This window comes from Simochromis diagramma, unplaced genomic scaffold, assembly GCF_900408965.1.
Source record: "Simochromis diagramma unplaced genomic scaffold, fSimDia1.1 OVJJ01000683.1, whole genome shotgun sequence".
NCBI classification, from domain to species: Eukaryota; Metazoa; Chordata; class Actinopteri; order Cichliformes; family Cichlidae; genus Simochromis; species Simochromis diagramma.
Window position 1 is genome coordinate 2,030,789 of NW_024387158.1, and position 19,741 is coordinate 2,050,529.

Consider the following 19,741-nt stretch of genomic DNA (forward strand, 5'->3'; position numbering starts at 1 on the left):
AGTCACACTTTGTAGACTGATGACAAATTCAGTGATGCGTCTGGCTGTAGCTCAGGAGGTAGAGCAGGTCATTTACTAACTGGAAGGTTAGTGGCTCGATCCCTGGCTGCTCCAGTTTGCAATTTTTGAGCAAGATACCAACTCCAAGTTGCTGTCCAATGTATCCATCGGAATAAGAATATGTGTGAATGTTAGTTAGAAAGCACTTACATAGGGGGGAAAAAAAGCACAGGGGGCAAGTTGTATAAAGCACTTTTAGTGATCATGTAGAGTAGAAATGTTCCATATACGAATCAGTTCATTTACCATTTATTGATGGCGTATATTGAGTTCTTTGCTTTCCCCCTCCTCTCTCTACACCCCCTCATCCCTCTCTCTCTCTCTCTCACTCACTCACACACACACACACACACACACACACACACACACACACACACACACACACACACACAGACAAACCAAAGCCTTAGCAGAAATGCAGGTACAGATTATTTTTCTCTTTCCAATTCCTCCAGCAGGTCATAAAATTACGTGGACCTAAATGGTACATGACTCATTTAGCGAGTACAGAAACAGTATGATGGTGTAATAGATTTCTCTCTTTGGAACACAAACATTACTTTCAGTTCAGGGCCAATTACTTTCTAATTTCTGGGACTCCTAAAGTCCCTTCATAGACTCAGGAACGACACTGTCAATGTACCCTTTATGTCCTGTTTTTTAAAGACTCTGTCATTGTGTAACCAAACACACACCAACTGTATTCCATCACTAAAATCCCACTATTCTAGTTTCTGTACTGTCCAATGAATGAATATGGTCCCTAATGTCTCGTATAACTTCTAGTAGACTGTCAACTCATTTTTTAACCCAAACATATGCCTAGCTCCATCTGAAACATTATCCCTCCTCTCTAACAGCAACATTGACCATTTTATAATAAGCTTCTTTAAATGGAGGCTGACTCAACGTTTCCTGTTCTTTAACCTCCCACATTGCTGGTCTTATTTAATTTGTTCCCAGCTGAAGTGTCTGAAAAAGAACTTCTACTCAGCCTTAACTGAATTTAATTCAGTTTTCAGTTCTAATTTTTGCACATAATACCTAAACTGTATCAAATGAAATCAAAAAGTTTTGTGACTGCTCCAATAAAAAGCAAAAGCCCTTGTCACCTTGTACCCTGATACAGGGACTGATGCAGTCAGTCCTACTGCTTTACGTGAAGTGCTCAGTGGTACCATCTGGATCTCCTTCACCATGTCAGAATTGCTTTTGACCTGATGAGCCTTCTTTGGTTTTGACTGCAGATCCACCCACTAAGGGCTGCTCTGGGGTCTAACATAACTAGACCCAACTCTTCTTACCAGTGATGAAGAATCTTGAGTTGCTTTTAAAGTAAATGCTCGTAGAATTCAACACAATGGTTCTTTTGCTCTCATGTTATAAATTACAAATGCACCAATGCAAATAGTCACAACAAGAATAACATAAGCTTTCGTTGTCATTGCCAAAAGTTACAGTAAGGTCCTGTTTCATGCACACGACCATGTTCATTACCAGCTGGAGCAGTTATGGAACTTTTTGTTTGCACCTTATATGTAACTAGCACTGTTTGTGTGGCATTTTAAATGTATTTTGCTATTTTGTGACTAATTTACATCGATGTTACAGGCTGGAGACCTAGCTTCAAATACTACAACATGTGGGTTTCCCTTGCTGGAGCCATTCTCTGCTGTGGGGTGATGTTTGTCATCAACTGGGCAGCTGCCCTTCTTACAAATGTCATTGTTATGGCTCTGTATATCTATGTCAGTCACAAGAAGCCAGGTGAGTTGGAGAGCACGCCAAATTTGGCCAAAAATTCCTCACTTTTTTTATGGAGTAAAATAATTACCAAGTACCAATATGATATGAGAATTATATATTGGTTGTCATTTAGTTAAACTGAGTTTTATTAATGTAGCACCAGTTCACAACAACAGTTGTCTCAAGACACTAGAGAGAAGGTAAGATGACAGTTACCTATGATTTAAGATAACATGCTGTGAAGTATTTTGATAATAAGCAGAGTGTTCTATCCACAGCATGGTGTTTAGCCCTAACCATAGCCTATGGTTAGGGCTAAACACCATGTTCTGTTAAAGATTTTTCTTTTTAAAAAGGAATTTCTCTTTCCCACTCTCGCCAAGTGTCTGCTGATAGGGCGTCTTATAGGGATTTTGTATTTTTTTTGTATTCTTGTATTAATGTAGGTCTCAATTTACAATATAAAGCACCTTGAGGCAAATGTTGTTTTGATTTTGTGCTGTATAAATACAATTTTATTGTATTGAATTCATTTGCATAAGGAATATGTTGCATTAAATTGATTGCTTAATTTAAAAGTCCCTGCACACCTCAGTCTTTTATGGAACCTGTACATATCTCTGGCTTTTTCCAAAAATGTTGAGGTGTTTATGGTTTACCTTAGTGTGAAATTTGCAAACAGAAATAATATAAGTTCATAAATCAGGTGGACAGTAGTGTAGTGGTTAGTGGTTTTTACCTTTCAGCGAGGAATCTTGGTTTGTGCTCAATCATCCAGGTAAGGAAATTCCAGAAATTGATTCTTTTTATCTGGATGTTGCGTGTTCAATACTCATCCAAGTGAGTTCTTCGGTCTTGACTGACTGCGGATTTCCCTAATGGCTATAAATTATTATTATTATTATTATTATACATTTGCACAACGATGAAAATTGGCAGCACTGACTAACAGTGAGACGGTTTTGTGATCATTAATATGCAAAGAGTTGGAAGTTGGGGAATGGCTGCAATCACAGCATTGTAAGATGCTACAGTAAAGACTGAGCCCGATCCCTACAGACACAGCCATGAGGGAAGCTGAAGAACATCATATCAAAAAGGCCCTGAGTAAATGTAGCTATCGCAGCTGGATATATGTTAAATGTACCTAAAGAATGCTCCAGTTGATCCAGGAGAGAAGAAAGGCAAATTGTTTCTCAAACTGAAAATGCTACATCCAGATGAACAGAATCAACTTTCTGGGTTATCAGCCAAGAAGGTTCTGGTTTTGAATCCATAATCTGAGTGGGGCAGCTCTTTAAACTAAAAGCTGGCTATACAGTTCTAAACACACCTGTGAGAACACTCAGTTTGACATGCAGCTACACATACACTAGGCCTTTTCACTGACGTTAACACCACATGGGTCAGGTAGCCTTTAGTCCAGCAATCTGACCCATAAACACACTTGCTAACTCCACTGTGTTTCTGCCTGCATGTGTCCTCCCTTCCAGATGTGAACTGGGGCTCATCGACCCAGGCTTTGACCTACCACCAGGCCCTGACCCACACTCTGCACCTTAGTGGAGTGGAGGACCACATCAAGAATTTCAGGTACCAAACACAAACGTGACTGAGCTGAACCATTCTTACCTGCAAGTGTAGATGGCACCTGAGTTATGGAAGCACAATATTATTACTCACCATGCTTGATAAACACTCAGCGTCACATATAAAGCGATTGCTTGGTAGCTCTCGGTTGGATGCTTATGGACATCTGGTTGTTATCCTCTAATCTATTTTTCCCCAACGTCATGTTAGTTGATGGGTTTCCTTCATTCCCAAAGTCTCTTTAAACTTCTGTCAATTGTTTATCTCGTGTTGTGCTAGGTTAAGCTCAGCTGCTATGCTCGATTTATGCTCACATCGTTGCGAGTGCCATGCAGTGATTTTGACGTTGCACCATGTGTCACTCAACACAATCTTTGTGGTTCTTTCCAGTCGTTCACCTCTGGATTTTTGCAGCCTGAGAAGAACAAAATTTGACATGATAATAACTTGGCCTTAGTGTTTCATGAAACAATTTAAATAATTTACCATCATATGGGGAAAAAGTAGAGACTTTGTGGAGGGGGAGATGATTAATTTTCAAATGTATTGAAATTTATTGAGTATATTTATTTATGCGGCCTCATGTTGTGTGCATGTGTTCATTCTCTTAAAGCTTGCACATGTAACAAATTGGCTCAGTAATTGTTTTGTGGATTTACTGCACATTTCTCATGGCAGAAAACAAAGCAGTAGTTTAAAAGGATGAATCTTCAAAATTCAAGAATTTGTTTTGTTCCTCTGAAGTTGTTCTTGCCTCTGTATTGTGGCCAATAATCCTATCATGCTAACATATTTGCTTTGATGTTCATTGCTCTGCTTCTGGTGTCTGACTGTATATGGGTGTGGGTGTTTGTGTGTTAAGAAGACTAAAGGTTACTGGGAAGGTCAAATGAAAAGGTGGCTACACATAAAGCATAAAATCAAATAATTCTGTAAACTTGGCAAAATATGGCATCCCTTCTCTGCTTTTATAGATGTGGTAAAGGATGATGCAGATGCAGACTTGGTGGATGTTTTCTCATATATGTGTCTTATTGCAGACCCCAGTGTTTGGTGATGACTGGTTATCCCAACTCTCGTCCTGCCCTTCTGGATCTGGTCCACAGTTTCACCAAGAATGTAGGCATGATGATCTGCGGCCATATTCGCACGGTGAGCAGATGTCATTTGGCTTGTTTTTTGTTTTTGTTTTTTGCTACTGACGAATTAGCTGTCAAATTGCTCTTTAAAAGTCAGTTTTTAGCTAGATTCATCCAGTTCTTCACCAAACCGTTTAAACCACATAGCACTGATTAGCAGGCAATATAAAAGAAGAGTTTGATATGCTGTGGGAGCCTCTGGATTTGGTTGCATCAGTGGTTCTTAGACTGTAGGATGTGGAGCCAATGCAGGTGGGGCACAGGCAACCAGGAGAAAAATGTGAAATGTGTATAAGGTGTTTTCATATCTTGGAGAGGACATCTAATTGACATAATGCTTTCCAATGTTTGTTCCAGGTGTTATGTTTATTTTTCTTGCAGGTGCAGCAGTTGGTGATACATTGTGCATTTCTATTTTTTACTCTGTCCTTTTATTTATTTGGATGGTGGGGACTTTTTTTCCTTTTTCTAGAAAACAATGAAAAACATATTCCAGTGAAGAGTTTTCGACAGCATGAAATAAACGATGGAGTACAATATATCGTTTTAATATATCATCATATCGCACAGCCCTAACGTTGCACACAAAGCTAGTGAACGATTTGGAATAGCCTGGTCTTTTTGTATTTTAAAAATAAGTACTGCAGAGTACTGAACGAAAAAGGCACAAAAGCAGGCAGAGATTCCGAGCAGGTGATTGTTCCGCACGTTAAATTCTTCTGTTTAACTTTCACACATCAAAAGTTGTTGAATTTAGCATCTTTTCATCTTTGAGACTTAGATTTGTGGTCATTTGTTCTACAATACCAACACTGATAAATTGAAGGCTGTTGGATTAATTTGGCCTTCTGTCTCCATAGGGCTACAGAAGACCAAACTTCAAAGAGCTTGCCACCGATCAGGCACGCTACCAACGCTGGCTGCTGAAGAACGAGACCAAAGCCTTCTACACGCCAGTGTTTGCTGAGGACCTAAAACAAGGCTGTCAGTACTTGCTTCAGGTAGGAAAACTAAATTCTATTCAGAATTGTGTGTTTGTTTGTTAACTCTTTGCACGGAAGCATTGTTCAAGTACTTTTCTTTTTGTGTTTGTTGGGCCGAGCCATCAATAGTAGAGGTTGGGGCATAGTTCTTGAACTGGTAAATGATGTTGTACATTATTGGTAAGTTTAACTAATATTTCTGACAATGACTAGACCAGTCATGTAGATCCATGATTGAAACTAGTCCTTTTAACAACTGTAAGTGGTGGCAGGAAGATCTAGTGGGGGGTGGGTCAGGTAGTGGGTGCGCCATCACTTTTGAATTCCCATTGTGTCTGGAATGGGGCAATAGCTCTTGATCAGAGCTAACCTGGAACAAATCCATTCAGTGGAAATTAAAAGAAACAATTACTTCACTTGTGAAGAGAGGTCAGCACAACTGAGAGATGTGGTGTCGCAGTAAAAAGGCATAAAATTGCATAAGGTAGCCCAGGTGCATTATTGTAGTGAAAGTAAGACTGTGGTTATTTTCAGGACTGAGGAGTAAGGTGCCTGGAAGTAATTATTCACACATTATTTGCTATCGGTAACCAACTTGAGAGTGGATAACATGAGTCTCCTTTAAGATTGGACCCATAACCCAAGTGACAGGCTGAACACTGTATGGACTGAGCTGTTTTTATTTCCTGCTCCACACTCATAGTTTTGCTTATTCTTTGGAAATGAGCCATGTTTAAGAAATGATTAATCTGCGATTCCTGGTCCAATCAAGGCTGCTGGTCTTGGCCGCCTCAAGCCAAACACCCTTGTTCTGGGCTTCAAGAATGACTGGAGGGATGGGGACATGATGAATGTGGAGACTTACATCAGCATGATCCAGTAAGTAGAATAATCCAAAGAGAAGAAAAGAATTATATAAAAGAAAAAACACTCTTTTCTTTCGACAAGTCTTCACTGTGTTCGATGGTACATCCGATGCTGTGGAAATTTTATACCCTTCTTGTGAAGAAAGATTTTCAATACTGAGTTCACTTTGTTGCTTTGTAAGCACTCTACAAACTGTGAATTTTGCTTTAGTACACAACTCGGTAAATGTCAGGAAACTCCTACTAGGACAGCTGGATGTTACATAGGGCTAATCGGTCTCTGTAATTGTTGGCAGGTGTGTACCCAAGAAGACAGAATGCTGTGATTAAATCAAAAAGGTGCTTCAACAATTTTGTTGTTGACACTAATAAACTAATATTTCGTAGTTTAATGGTATGCACACACATGCAAACAGCTTATTGTACGTTCTATATTTTTCATATATTTCACCCTAACACTTTTCCTTAAACAGTTTGATTACACTTTCACAGGGTATGATGGTTCATTCTTTAGGAATCTGAGTCCAGCAATGTTGGATCCACTTCAGAGAAAGTTTCACTAACACCCACTCACATTCTTGGCTATTTCACCTCAGGAAATCACATGATAGGGTGGGGCTAGGTTTCACAGTGGGTTCACCCGAAACCTTGGCTGATTGTGACCCACACCCATTTTCACTAGAGATGGACCGATCCGATATTACGTATCGGTATTGGTCCGATACTGACATAAATTACTGGATCGGATATCGGAGAGAAATAAAAAACGTAATCCGATCCATTAAATATCATGAAAGCACCTCACAAAACTTGCGACATGGTGTAACTCACCTCATAACCTTAGCACGTCGGAGCAGTGTGCTCACGTGATAGAGCAGCTGTGGCGTGCAAGACCTCTCGGTGGTTTGAGCCGAGAGGTTCGAGGCATTTGGTAGCGAGGCATTTGTAGCCTCGCTACCAAACCGGCATTTCATCTCTGAGAAAGTTATCCCAGAGAGAAGTAAAGCAAGTGTGTAAGTTCATCTCTGAATGTTTGTAAAGCATTCCCACGTTAAGCTTAACAACCGATGGAGCGACTGCCTCTTCTCTCTCCCTCCCTCTCCTGTTGCTACTTCAATCGTGAAACTGGTCAATGATCAGTTAGAATTTAGAATTTATTTAATATTACTTTCTACACCAGGATCCTTTTCTATGCAGCTGACGGCTGGTAACTGTGCAGGGGCGGATCTAGCAAAGTTATGCCAGGGGGGCCGATAGGGCATTAACAGGGAAAAGGGGGCACAAAGAAATACTTTTCTTTCTTATTCTCATTTAAAATGTCTAGCTTTTAATAAATAATTATCTGAATCTTACACCCAAAGTTTTATGTATAGAAGTCCATTACTGTATATAGTAACTATTAAGTCTAATATACCCTAGTAAGCTATACTACTTTTTCCTTTGGGAACCATTCTTTCTTTTTCTTTTTTTTTTTTTTTTTTTTTTTTTGCTGGGAGTTTGCAACCCTATTAGTTAGGTTGCTTAATATTTCTGCTATGTACTCTTTAAAATACCAGAATAGGGAGGATGGAGTAGGTTTAAGTTCATTAGATTGATTAGTATTGCTGAACGATGAAATATTTTGGGTGCAGTGTATTTTTTGCATACAGGAGTAACAGAATAGCTTTAGTGTTTGTTTGGTTTTTTGGTTTTGTTTTTTTTCTCAAAACTTGAGTATGAACTTATACAAAATGCAGCAAGATATTAAAAAAAAAAAAAAACAGATTTATTGATTAAAAAACACACTATATTGGATTCATATCGGTATCGGCAGATATCCAAATTTCTGATATCTGTATCGGACATAAAAAAGTGGTATCGTGCCATCTCTAGTTTTCACACCTTGGCTGGTGTGATTAGGTAGAGGATCCATGAGGGGGACACTCCCATAGGACTTAAATCTTGGACTCTCCACCAGTTGCTCCTAGAACTAAAGAAGCTTCTCGGATGAGAGGTGAAACGTCTTCAAGAAATTTAAGTTAAATAATTTAATTTAAGACTCTTTTCTTTCCAAGCTCCTTAGACTACAATGACTTGGATGACTGAGAAGCTTCACAGACATATTTCACTAACAACAGCTAATAACAACTAACAGAGTCTAACGGTAGCTCACAGCAGCAAAAACAGCTTACCAACAGAAAAACTAATGATATCCTTAACAACTCATCTCATTCCCAAAAAGTTGATTCTGTTCATCTGGATGTCTAGGCCCCTTCCTCGTTTCAGAGATAGTCTTTCCCCTTTCACGTAAATGGCCTCCTTGACTCCGCGCTCAAACCAGCGTTCATCTCTGTCCATGATGTGTACATCCTCATCACTGAGAGAGCGTCTAGGTGTAAATAGACTGCAGAGTCCTGGCCTGATGAGTTAGCTCCTCTGTGTTGTCCCAATCCCCTTAGGTTGTTTGGTTTCCCCAATGTATAAATCATAGCAATCCTTTTGGCACTTAACAGCATACGCTATGTTACTCTGTTTATGCAGTTTGACCCCATCCTTGGGATGGACCCATTTTTGGCACAGTATGTTTTGGGGTTTTAAAACCACAGAGACTCAATGATTAGAGGAAAAGCATCTCAGCTGTCTCATACTGTTTCTATACAACTGCTGTGTGCTCTATACAGCAGTTGTCTTTCTCTCTGGATTGCTTGAAGCATTCTTTAGGTGTCTTCCCAGCTTTGACAAATGTCCAGGGTGCATCTTTCTTTCTTACAAGTTTGTGATTGGAGCCATTCCCCAAATCTCTGTGAATGGCCACTGAATAATGTTCATGACAGTTTGCACATTAATGATCATGAACCTGACCACGGTTCATTGTTGGTCAGTGGTGTTATTTTTGGTCATTATGCAAATGTACATTTTGTAATATTGGGAAACCTCCAGTCAGCTCAGACTGAAGTAATTTGCATGATGACAAAATGTTTCTCCCACTGAAAACGCTTCTAGATAAACAGAATCAGTTGTTTTTGATATTACTGATATTATTCAAATATGTTAAAATACAATGTATACAAAAACTTCTTTTTACATAAACAGTAGTAGAAACATGCTAGCCATTATGGGATAGAGTGTAATTGTCATGTTTTTGATCTTTTTGATCTCCCTTGGATTAAAACAAGTCCATGAGAAATCTGTTGTCCTGTTGAACTCTAAAGCAGTCATGTGAGACTTGAGGTGAATGGGTTCTTCGTTGTAATGTGAGGATTATAGCATTAGAGCTGAATGTCACAGATTGTTCAGTCCGATAGTATTAAAATCAAAGCTAATACGCTTAAAAATTTGCCCTTTATTTTCCATTGTATGTTGCTCAGTGCACAATACTATAACCTGTGGCATTGAGAACGATGTTTGAGTCTTCTTGTGTGCTTGTTTATCTTTTTTCTTAAATACTCTGTGGGTTTCTTACTGTCTTTGTTTAGTTGAGGGCAAATTGCTTCAGTCCACTGTTAATGGGAACCTTTTTTTTTCTCCTCCTTCCTTTGAAGTGATGCCTTTGACTTCCAGTTTGGTGCTGTTATCCTGCGACTGAAAGAGGGGCTGGATGTCTCCCATATCCAAGGGCAAGGTACCAAACACATGCAGAGGAGCTTATTCTAAAAAAAAACACTGTTGTAGTACATATGTAGCATCAGCTCAGATTACATACAGATAAAGTTTAATTAAATATAGCTGAGTGTTTTTCCAGTATTATCACATAACATCACATAAATCAACTTAGAAGGAGAATAAGCATTCATTATATTCCTTCTTCTTCAGTCTGCTTATCAGTCTTAAGATATTTTCAAGCATTGATTGACGTTCCAGTTTGTATGAACTGATGTGTTCTGTTCCAATGTTCACATTCACAATACTAAGCATGAAAACTTACAAGTGGAAAAAATGATAGTTTTCCACAGATTGAGGTGACATCTGATTTTGTCTGACCAAAAGTCCCAGCACAGTGGCACACAATGTGTAATAAACTGTCTATACTTACTGTCAATATGCATTGTGTGGTAGAAAAACTCATCAAATCCACATCTTTGAGTGGCTGCAAACAAATATTTGACATTTTTGCTTCAAGAACAACTTGCAGGTTGGCAACCTTAGTGAATAAATGTAAAGAATTGGAATAATTAAAAAAGCCTAGTCATAACATTGCTGTAGTAATTATGTATGTGAACTAGCTTAGTATATTGTTGTGTATATTTCTAATTCCCCCTTCCATTTAATTTTCTGCCAGATGAGTCACTGTCCTCGCAGGAAAAGCCATCAGGGATGAAAGACGTGATCGTTTCCATAGACACCAGCAAAGACTCTGATGCAGATTCCTCTAAGCCATCCTCTAAGGCCACCAGCCTCCAGAACAGCCCAGCAGTCCAGAAAGGTTAGCTATCATCAGTATGACTACATAAAATCCTTCTCTGTAATCCAGGTGCGGTAGTGTTTACATTGACGTCTGCGTTTGTATTTTTGGTTTTGCATTGCAAGCCTTGTGTTTTTCTACATTCCTCATGCCACTATTTAAGTTTTCTTCTTTCAGTGGCCTTCCTTATTCTGCATACACAAACACAAGCATACATATGCACTGCCCTGAGACCCACAGCTCGAGCTTCCCCACTGTGCATATGTTTTGGCCTGTGTGCATGTGTCCCCTGTTAGCGTATGAGAGAGAGACTAATTCAGCTCAAACAGGCGTACAATTGTTTCCAGATTGGAGGAGTAATGAACCTTCCCAGTTGCAGCCTGAGCACTGGGCTACTTTCAACCTGGCTTCATGAAGGCTGTTTGGTTTGTTTGTTTTCTTTAAAGAAGTGAAGAGAGATGACAAAAATCTGTCTGCTCTTTTGCTCTTTCCCCACAGCCCCCAGCTGGTCGTGGCAGATGGCTGCTTTCCCCCAACTCTCTTAGCCTTTTCCTTTTTGTTTTGGTTTGGTTTTTTTGCCCCACCTCAACAACCAAGTGCTTTCTCATAGGGGGTTGTTGAATTGTTTAGATTGTTTCTAATATTGGAGAGTCTGTAGCTATATAGTATAGCACCTTGAACTGGTATTGGGTTCTCATTGCCACAAATATATTAAGTATTAGATACTTAGATGGCATATATTATAGTATTAGATGATGGTAGTAGTATAGAGCAAAAACATAAAGTTGAACTAATTAGTAATAGTTCATGATTAAGCTTTTACTACCTTATTGATTGTTCATTAAAGATTCGGAGCAATATTAAAATTTTTGTAGGAATTCGGAGACAAAATACAGCAAATGTTGTATTTTTTGTTCGGTAGATTTTTGTCTAACAATACTTTTATCAGCTCTTTATTTTGCTAAAGTATCCGAGTGATAAACAGTGTTTTGGGAACTCCTCTCATCAGATTCCATTTCCATCCTAAGGTAATCCACTCCTGGCAGGAAGTTTCCATTCGATGCAGTTTCAGTGGAGAGTTTGGAGAATAGGGACTGATTCATGTGTGCTGTATGTTCATGAAGGTTCCTTACCGAAGGCCACTCGAAGCCACTTTGATGTAACCAGACAGTCTCGGCTCACTGCTGGTGGTTTTGTTCATGTTGGACATTAGGAATTTCTAGAACTCAGGGAAAAGGTTGAGCTGTGTGTTTATTAGTGTCGCTAGAGTATTTCAGTGTTTGTTTGTCTCCCACTGTGGGAGGTTACAGTTAACTGCCTCTCAAACAGCTTTAGATTCTTCCTCTGGTATCCCCTGACGTACTTAACTCCATCTTGCTACATCGCATGTCAAGGTAACATTTTACCTTAACTATAATTTTTGTTTTCTCTCCTTTTGTCTCAATTCCCAGATGATGAAGATGATGGCAAAGCTACAACTCAGCCCCTGTTGAAAAAAGGCAGGAGATCCACTTCATTTAGTTGCCTTAAACCTTTCCCCTTCTTTCCATTTTGATCTTAGTATCTTTTCTGAGCTCCTGCTGCTATGCTCCCCTCATTTCTGCCACCATTTTTTTCGCACTACATTTTGAATCCCTCTTGTACTAACATACTGTCGCCACCCTGCTGTCTCCCTTTCCCTCTGTTCCTTCTTTCTGGCCTGCTAGGTCCTTGGCTGTGGGATATAACATGTCTCTTTCTCATGTCCCTAGCGTGAGCCATCTCTAAAGCTGTACTGTATATGATGTTGCCTTTAACTTAGAGTGTGTGTGTGTGTGTGTGTGTGTGTGTGTGTGTGTGTGTGTGTGTGTGTGTGTGTGTGTGTGTGTGTGTGTGTGTGTGTGTTCCAACATTCCTGTTTTCTCCAAGCTGTCTTCAGTCTCTCACCTGCGTTTCTTGCCACATTCTGGAGCTGACTAATTTGCCTTAAGCTTTCTTCTTAGGATGGAAACTGCTCTCCTGTTTTCACACTTCCATTTGTTTGGTTTTTAGTAGTAATGTTTTTTTTATTCTGTACCTATATCACTTAAAACTTTTAAATAATAAAATTAAACGAATTTATTTTCTAATAATAGAACACTATACTTACAAGCAATAAACAAAATTCTACTGTATACTTCATTTTCAGCTATGGACATGTATATTCTTTATATACATGTCCATAGCTGACATGTATGCGTCCTATTGAGCTACACTTCTACCAAGCACAAAATTATTAGTTTTATTATGCCTTATTAATGAGATTTGCTTTTATTTTGTTTTTTGTTGTGGTGTGCATCCCCGCAGACAAGAAGAGCCCGACAGTACCTCTGAATGTGTCCGACCAGAGGCTGCTAGAGGCCAGCCAACAGTTCCAGAAGAAACAGGGGAAGGGCACAGTGGATGTCTGGTGGCTGTTTGATGATGGAGGTGATTGTTAGTTATATTATTGTGCGACCGTTATTGATCTCAAAATTCTCTATTTGGTCTGTTATTAAAATACTGTCATACTGAAGAGGTTCATAAGTATTGACATATTAGGTTACTTGTTTACTGAACCATCTACAAGTTTAGTTTAGGTTTTGTTTTTTGTTTTTTTGGCCTGCATCAGTTGGACATGTAATATTTACTTACATTTACTTTTAGGGCTGGTTGATATGAGGAAAATCTAATATCACAATATTTTTTGGGCTAAATCACAATACACAATAAATATCACGATATGTTTAAATAACCTCCATAAACAAATGTTATTTTCAACCGTATAGTGTGTAAAATTGCACCTGTATACTCATTCAAATCAACCAATTAATATTTTTTCTACTTTGAATTCAAAAAATCTGAATGAATTGCAATGTTTTAAACCATTTTCTAACTGTCAGTTGCAATACTGTGACAGTAAGTCTCTTTCTGTGGTCAACATGAGACCAAACAAAAGATCATAGCAACAAAAAAGCCCATCAAGCATTCATGAGACACTCACAATCCACTCTCTCTGAAGTAATTACATTACTAGACTCTTTCTCGAGAGTTTCAGATTATTTAATAAACTAAACTAAACTATTTTGGTATTAATCTCTCTCTGAAGCTTGCAGGCTCTGAATCGTCTATTTCTAAATTCTTTTGGAGAGATAAACCCACATGTATTAGCTGAAACATGCCTATAAAGGACCAAGGATAAAGGAGGACTAGATGTGCTTAACTTTCAACACTACTTCTTAGCCAGTGGGCTACATTTCATCTCAGGATGGTTAAAACATACCCTCTTGGCCCTGGCTAGATGTCAAACAGCCACTATGCAACAATATCTCTGACCTACCATTCATTAGCTCAAACAACAAACGACAGTTATGCTTAAAAGCATCAATATCAGATACTCTCTGACAGCATGGTGGGAGTTTCTAAAATGACTGAGTCTTCATTAATCCCATGGAAACGTTGGGCAGGTGCTCAGCATTTGTATATGTGTGCATGAGGGTGGGCATGCATGCTTGTGTCTGTGTGTGCCTTTTTGTCTACATCTGTGTGTCAGGTTGGGTCTTGGACTCAACCTCTCTTGGAACATCTCGGGCCCCCATCTCCATCACCGCCCACCACACCGGTGCATTGGTGGTTCTCAGTGTCTGGGGCTGGGTACTTGGGTGTGTACAGGCTCACTCCTGGCCCCCCTGGCTCTGTCGGGCCCATTCCAGGGTGTGGGGGGCCCTTGGATCTCAGGTCTCTGGGCCCGGGTTCGGTCTGCTTTGTCATAGCTGTCGGAGCCTGTGGGCTCGTTGTTGTGCGCTCGTCGTTCTGGTTCTTAAAGAAAATACGTTGCTTGGCAAACATTTCTATGCAAGTGAGAGTTTGCAGTGGCTCCACCTCTGTAAAGATGTGACCAGGGCCAGCGGGAGAACTCTGGCTTTTAACACCAGCTGATGAGTGTCACTTCAGATCTGGCTCATCATCATCATTATGACATTAAGTGTCATCAGCACTAAAAAGTGCAGATACAACTGTTGACAGCATATGCAGTAGATCCTAAAAGTACTCGGGCCTCTACAATTCTGGCACCTGTAAGTTTCACATTAAGTGTCAAAGCATTAAATTTAAATTGCTGACTTTTTCTGTAATGTTCAGCCTGAAATATGTAGTTTTAAGCCCCAAAGAACATCTGTGAAGATTCTAGTTCTGATTATCTTTGTGCTGTGACAGCATCATGGGGATGAGGAGAAACAAGTAAAGCCGTATTTGGTATGTTTTGCATTCCTATTGATACGCAAAGGCAGACTCTCACCCACAAAAACATATAGACAGTATGTTCTGACAGGATCTGTCATTTTCACACTTCCCAATGATTGTAAATCACGATTGAATTCATTTTGGTAGCATCATATTGCATTTGCATTTTGAAGTGACAGATTCAACAACTGCTCATCTCAAACATGCTAGAAAAATTTGTTTGTGAAGTTGGGGTTTTTTTTGTTTGTTTTTTTGTTTCTGAGAAGAAGAAAAAAAAAAAAGGGCCACTACGTTGTTTTCTGTTTGAATTTAATTTGACTCTGTTTAATGCAAAAGGGATCATGAATCTGTTTCTGCAGCACTGAGTGCTGGTCTATAGAAAGTCCAAAGGTCTGAGGTTTGGACTTGAGCTTTAGAGTGTACAGATCCTAAATGTTTGTGTCACTAAAGTTGTATATTGAGCAGTTTGGTTTTTTTATGTTTCCCATCTAGGTCTGACTCTGCTGATCCCCTACCTTCTTACCAATAAGAAGCGGTGGAAGGAATGTAAGATCCGTGTTTTTATTGGAGGCAAGATCAACAGGATTGATCACGACCGCAGAGCGTAAGTACTGTACAGGCTGTCCGTTTTGTCAAGACTGGAGAGTACTGTACATGACTGTACAAAGGAATGAGTGTCTACCCTATGAAGTCTTTTATTGAGCCTTTGGAATCAAAACGATACTACCAAAAGCCAGCACTCCAAAAAATGTAAACAAAACCAAACTACCTAAAATAATAATAATAATAATAACTTTCTAATATCTTTGTCTTTGCCTTTTAAAAATTTAAAGACACTTGTTGTTATAAGCAACACTAAGTAAATAAACTGAATTTAAAATTCAGTCATATTGTTAATTACACTTAAATGTAATTGTTATTAAACATAAAAGGATTCATAACATTGGATGAGAACAAGAGGAAGCTGTAAATAGCCCTGGTGCTCTTCTGCCTTTAGTCTTTTGACTAAAACATAATTTAGGCACCTGAAGTCTAGTTTTAGTCTATGTTTAGAATGCAGACTGCTGATGGAAATTAGTTGGTAGCTAAATCTGGCACAAAGCATCCTTTTCTTTTTAACTTATTAATGTATTTTGTGCATGGGCCCGTAAATACAATAAAATAAAATGAAATACAATTTGCAATATACAATTTAATTAGTTCTGCGTGGATCTCTTCTTTCGGGCAGGGTCAGGGTTAGTGGACACCCAAGCTTTTGAATGGGGTAACTCGAGAACGAAGCAATGTAGGAGTTTGAAGTTGATACCATAGGTGTATCTACTGAAAATCCAGACTAGTTTGAATCTCAGTGACCTCGACCTTAGGGTCAAGGTCAAGTTTTCTGAAAACTTTGGAAATGCCGTAATTGGAGAAGGAGGTCACCTAGGATCTTAAATAGATTTATAATAAGTTCATGAGTTTGGCCTTAAGGTCAGGGGTCAGAGGTTTTCTGAAAATTTAGTTAATGTGACAACTTGAACAAGGACAAATTCGCACCATAGGTAAATATACCTTATTTATTATGTGTGCTTACAAAAATTGCTCATCCTGCAGACAGACTCCACCTCCTCTGACTTGTCTTTGTTATCCTCTTAAAAAAAAAATAGATTCGCTCGACACATGAAGCAGTTCTACAACTGCTACAGGTTGTGGTTGGTGGATTTTTAGTTGCAGCAGATCTCAAGTGCAGAACGAGGTATACCGATGCCAGCTCAAGACCAGTGCTAGAGTTAGTCCATCTGTTGTGGAATGAGAAACTGGAGAAGCAGCTGAATGAAACTGATGGCAGAGAGCTGGCCAGTAGGGAAAACACAGGAACAAAAAGGTCAGGGCTGACAGATTAGCAGGCGCTGAACAGTCAGTCTGAATCCAGTAAAGTTTCAAATCGGTGAAGAAAATGTGATTGAGTTCATTCTCAAAAGTTATTCTCTGGGGATGATGTGAGTCTATCCCTTACCCCCATCCCTCCTGCCAAAGAAGTCAACACGATTTTGTTGGCCGGAGAATGTGCCACTCATTGTTCTGCTTTTGTCGTATGAAATTAGCTGGGTGTAGAAGCTTTTATGTTTGCGTGACTGCAAAACTATCAACAGTCTGTTTCTTACCAACAGCCAGAAAGTAAAACCTGCTGTTCCCTACACCCTTTAAATGGATCGTTTTACTCTTAAATGATCAATGAAAATGGGAAATGTTTCTGTAAACACGGGAAAAGCATAACTTTTTGTTTTTCCTCCAAAGCTGGGAGTCCTGCCTGCACCTCCTGCTGGAAAGCAGCTGAACTAAAGATTTGAGACAAAAATAAAACAAATTTGTTAAAGTAAATGAATAAATGCTTGGCACTGGAAACATGACAAACACGTAGCCAACACAATAATAAAGAACTTGAACACGTAGTCCTGTAGCCCACGACACATAGATAGCAGATGATGCTCTCCGGCACCAAGTGTTTGAAACTAAAGCTAAAGGAAATTATTCTCATAGATAGAATTCCACATTATAAACCCTGTACCACCTGCTAGTGTTCAGAGTTATTCAAAGCAGCTTCCCGTGTATCCAACCAGAGCTTCTTAGACTGCACATGTCTTGTTTAACAGCTTATTTATAGTATTGATCCTACCTCTCTGTTTTTGACATTCCTGTTACAGGATGGCTACTCTGCTGAGCAAGTTCAGGATAGACTTTTCGGACATTACTGTCCTTGGAGACATCAACACCAAGCCCAAGAAGGAGCAGTAAGTCCACTTTGTTAAGCTTCACACTTTGAACATCCTCCACAATTGTTAACGTGTATTATGTCACACATTCAGTATCTAAAGTGCCTTGAGGAAACTGTTGGCTCTATTTGGCACGGTATATAGAAAGGAAAACTAACAGTTTTAATTATGTCAGCATTTGAAATTCAATGTTTAGCATGTTTGAGGACATTAAGCTGAGCTGAAAAGCAAATTACTGGCGCCCTCATGTGGTCTGTGTGGAAAAGACGTGTGGCTTTGAGACCATGTTGATTTGGTTTGAACAAATGATGATTTTTAACAAGGGAACATTTTCTTAACATTAATAAATCTGAAGACTTTTCAAGAAAGTATCACAGTCCAGATCCAGATACCTGCCTGGGTCTCGAGACTTGGTAATGAGTAATTTCATTTTTATTCAAAACATCCATTTTTGTTCGTTTCTTTGGTGAGAGGATTTTGAAAATTCAGTTCATTTCAATTTTATTTATATAGTGCCTTATCACAACAGTTGCCTCAAAGCTTTGTGTAGTTGCCTGTTTTACATGAGGATTAACCATGAAGCTGTTGTGACGCAGCATGGCAGCCTTCGAGGAGATGGTTGAGCCTTATCGGCTGAAAGAAGATGATATGGAGCAGGAAGCAGCTGAGAGGCTGAAGAACAGCGAACCATGGAGGATCACTGACAACGAGCTGGAGCTATATCGTGCCAAGGTCACAAGATTTCCCTGCATACTCCATTTACATGCGTCTTTAATCTCATAAGATGAAATTCTTGAGTCAGTCAAAGTTCCATATGACTTCAGGGTTCAGAGGGATTCATTCTTTGATCCTCTGCAGCCTCATTCAGTTGTTCTGTAGGGAGAGTGGAAGCAGTTCAGTGTAGCTTATACTGTGAGCGACACTGCTGCCTCGAAGTCTGTGGTGCAGTGGCTTGCGAAAATGATCTTGTTACGTGATACCTGATTGCTTGATCCTGTGGTTGTCTCTCTTTAGACCCATCGTCAGATCCGACTCAACGAGCTGCTGAAGGAACACTCAAGCACAGCCAACCTCATTGTTATGTAAGCTTGGGTTGGGTGGGTGTGGGGGGTGGGTGCGTATGTGTTTTAGTTTCAATAATACAAAGTGGGGGGAAAAAAACATGACCATTTTTTTTTAAAAAAAAAAAAAAGAAAAAAACTTGAATGAAAATACTCGTTGTCAGCAGATTAGACATACAAACCTCTGTCTACTGACAGCAACACCAGCGGGTTATAAGCTAACATTATGCAAGCTAATGTTAGGCGCAAATGTCCTAGAAATCACGCTTTCCCTCTGATAAACAGTTTGATTGCGTTCTCATATTATTAAACGGTTTGTTCAGTAAGCCTCAGAAGCCAGCAATGTTACGTCGTCTTCAAAGTTTCACACCAAACGACAGCTGTCGGAAGCTACCAGGAGCAAAAACAGCAGCTCGACTGACGGTTCAGCCGATCCTTAACATGTTAAAGCCCGGACCATGAAAATTCACATTTTTTTGAAAATGGAGCATTTTCAAATTAAAATACATCAATAAATTAATCTTCATTTGGATATGAGTTTTATTTGTGCAATTTCAGAAGTGAGGTGGGAAAATCCCACAAGGGCTGCTGGTGTGGAGATGCTCTGACCCTCATCTTTGGGTCGCTTAAATCTTTCCTGCTACTTTGTTCACTTGCTCACTAATTTACCCCATCTAATAACAGATGACAAGATAACTAGTGCTAAAAATTGTGGGCTGAAAGTGATTATTACCATTTGACCAAGTCAACAGGCAAAACTGTGATGAACCACATTGGAAAAGGCACATTGCTTTGGGCTGGAGGTGATAATGATCATAACAGATAAATTTGGCTTTTAGTTTCTCTTTCCTGAAAAGGCCTTTTGTGGGTTTTGTAACTTTTATAAAGAGTTGATACACATTCAGTTTAAGTTAACTTTTGTT

General features: G+C 39.3%; 1 protein-coding gene across 2 annotated transcripts in view; it reads left to right on the forward strand.

Moving 5' to 3' along the window:
- The window catches only part of LOC120744301 (solute carrier family 12 member 2-like), a 58,694-nt gene that overhangs the window by 35,061 nt on the left and 3,892 nt on the right, over nt 1–19,741 (forward strand). The window contains exons 14-26 of one of the 2 annotated variants that reach the window (XM_040048597.1): nt 1,672–1,827; nt 3,300–3,399; nt 4,437–4,548; nt 5,396–5,536; nt 6,291–6,397; nt 9,906–9,985; nt 10,643–10,786; nt 12,217–12,264; nt 13,091–13,213; nt 15,497–15,608; nt 17,689–17,775; nt 18,354–18,489; nt 18,772–18,839. In XM_040048597.1, coding sequence (XP_039904531.1) covers nt 1,672–1,827; nt 3,300–3,399; nt 4,437–4,548; nt 5,396–5,536; nt 6,291–6,397; nt 9,906–9,985; nt 10,643–10,786; nt 12,217–12,264; nt 13,091–13,213; nt 15,497–15,608; nt 17,689–17,775; nt 18,354–18,489; nt 18,772–18,839 — 1,414 coding nt within the window. The remainder of the gene's footprint in view (nt 1–1,671; nt 1,828–3,299; nt 3,400–4,436; nt 4,549–5,395; nt 5,537–6,290; nt 6,398–9,905; nt 9,986–10,642; nt 10,787–12,216; nt 12,265–13,090; nt 13,214–15,496; nt 15,609–17,688; nt 17,776–18,353; nt 18,490–18,771; nt 18,840–19,741) is intronic. The other variant, XM_040048598.1, reaches the window with a different exon arrangement.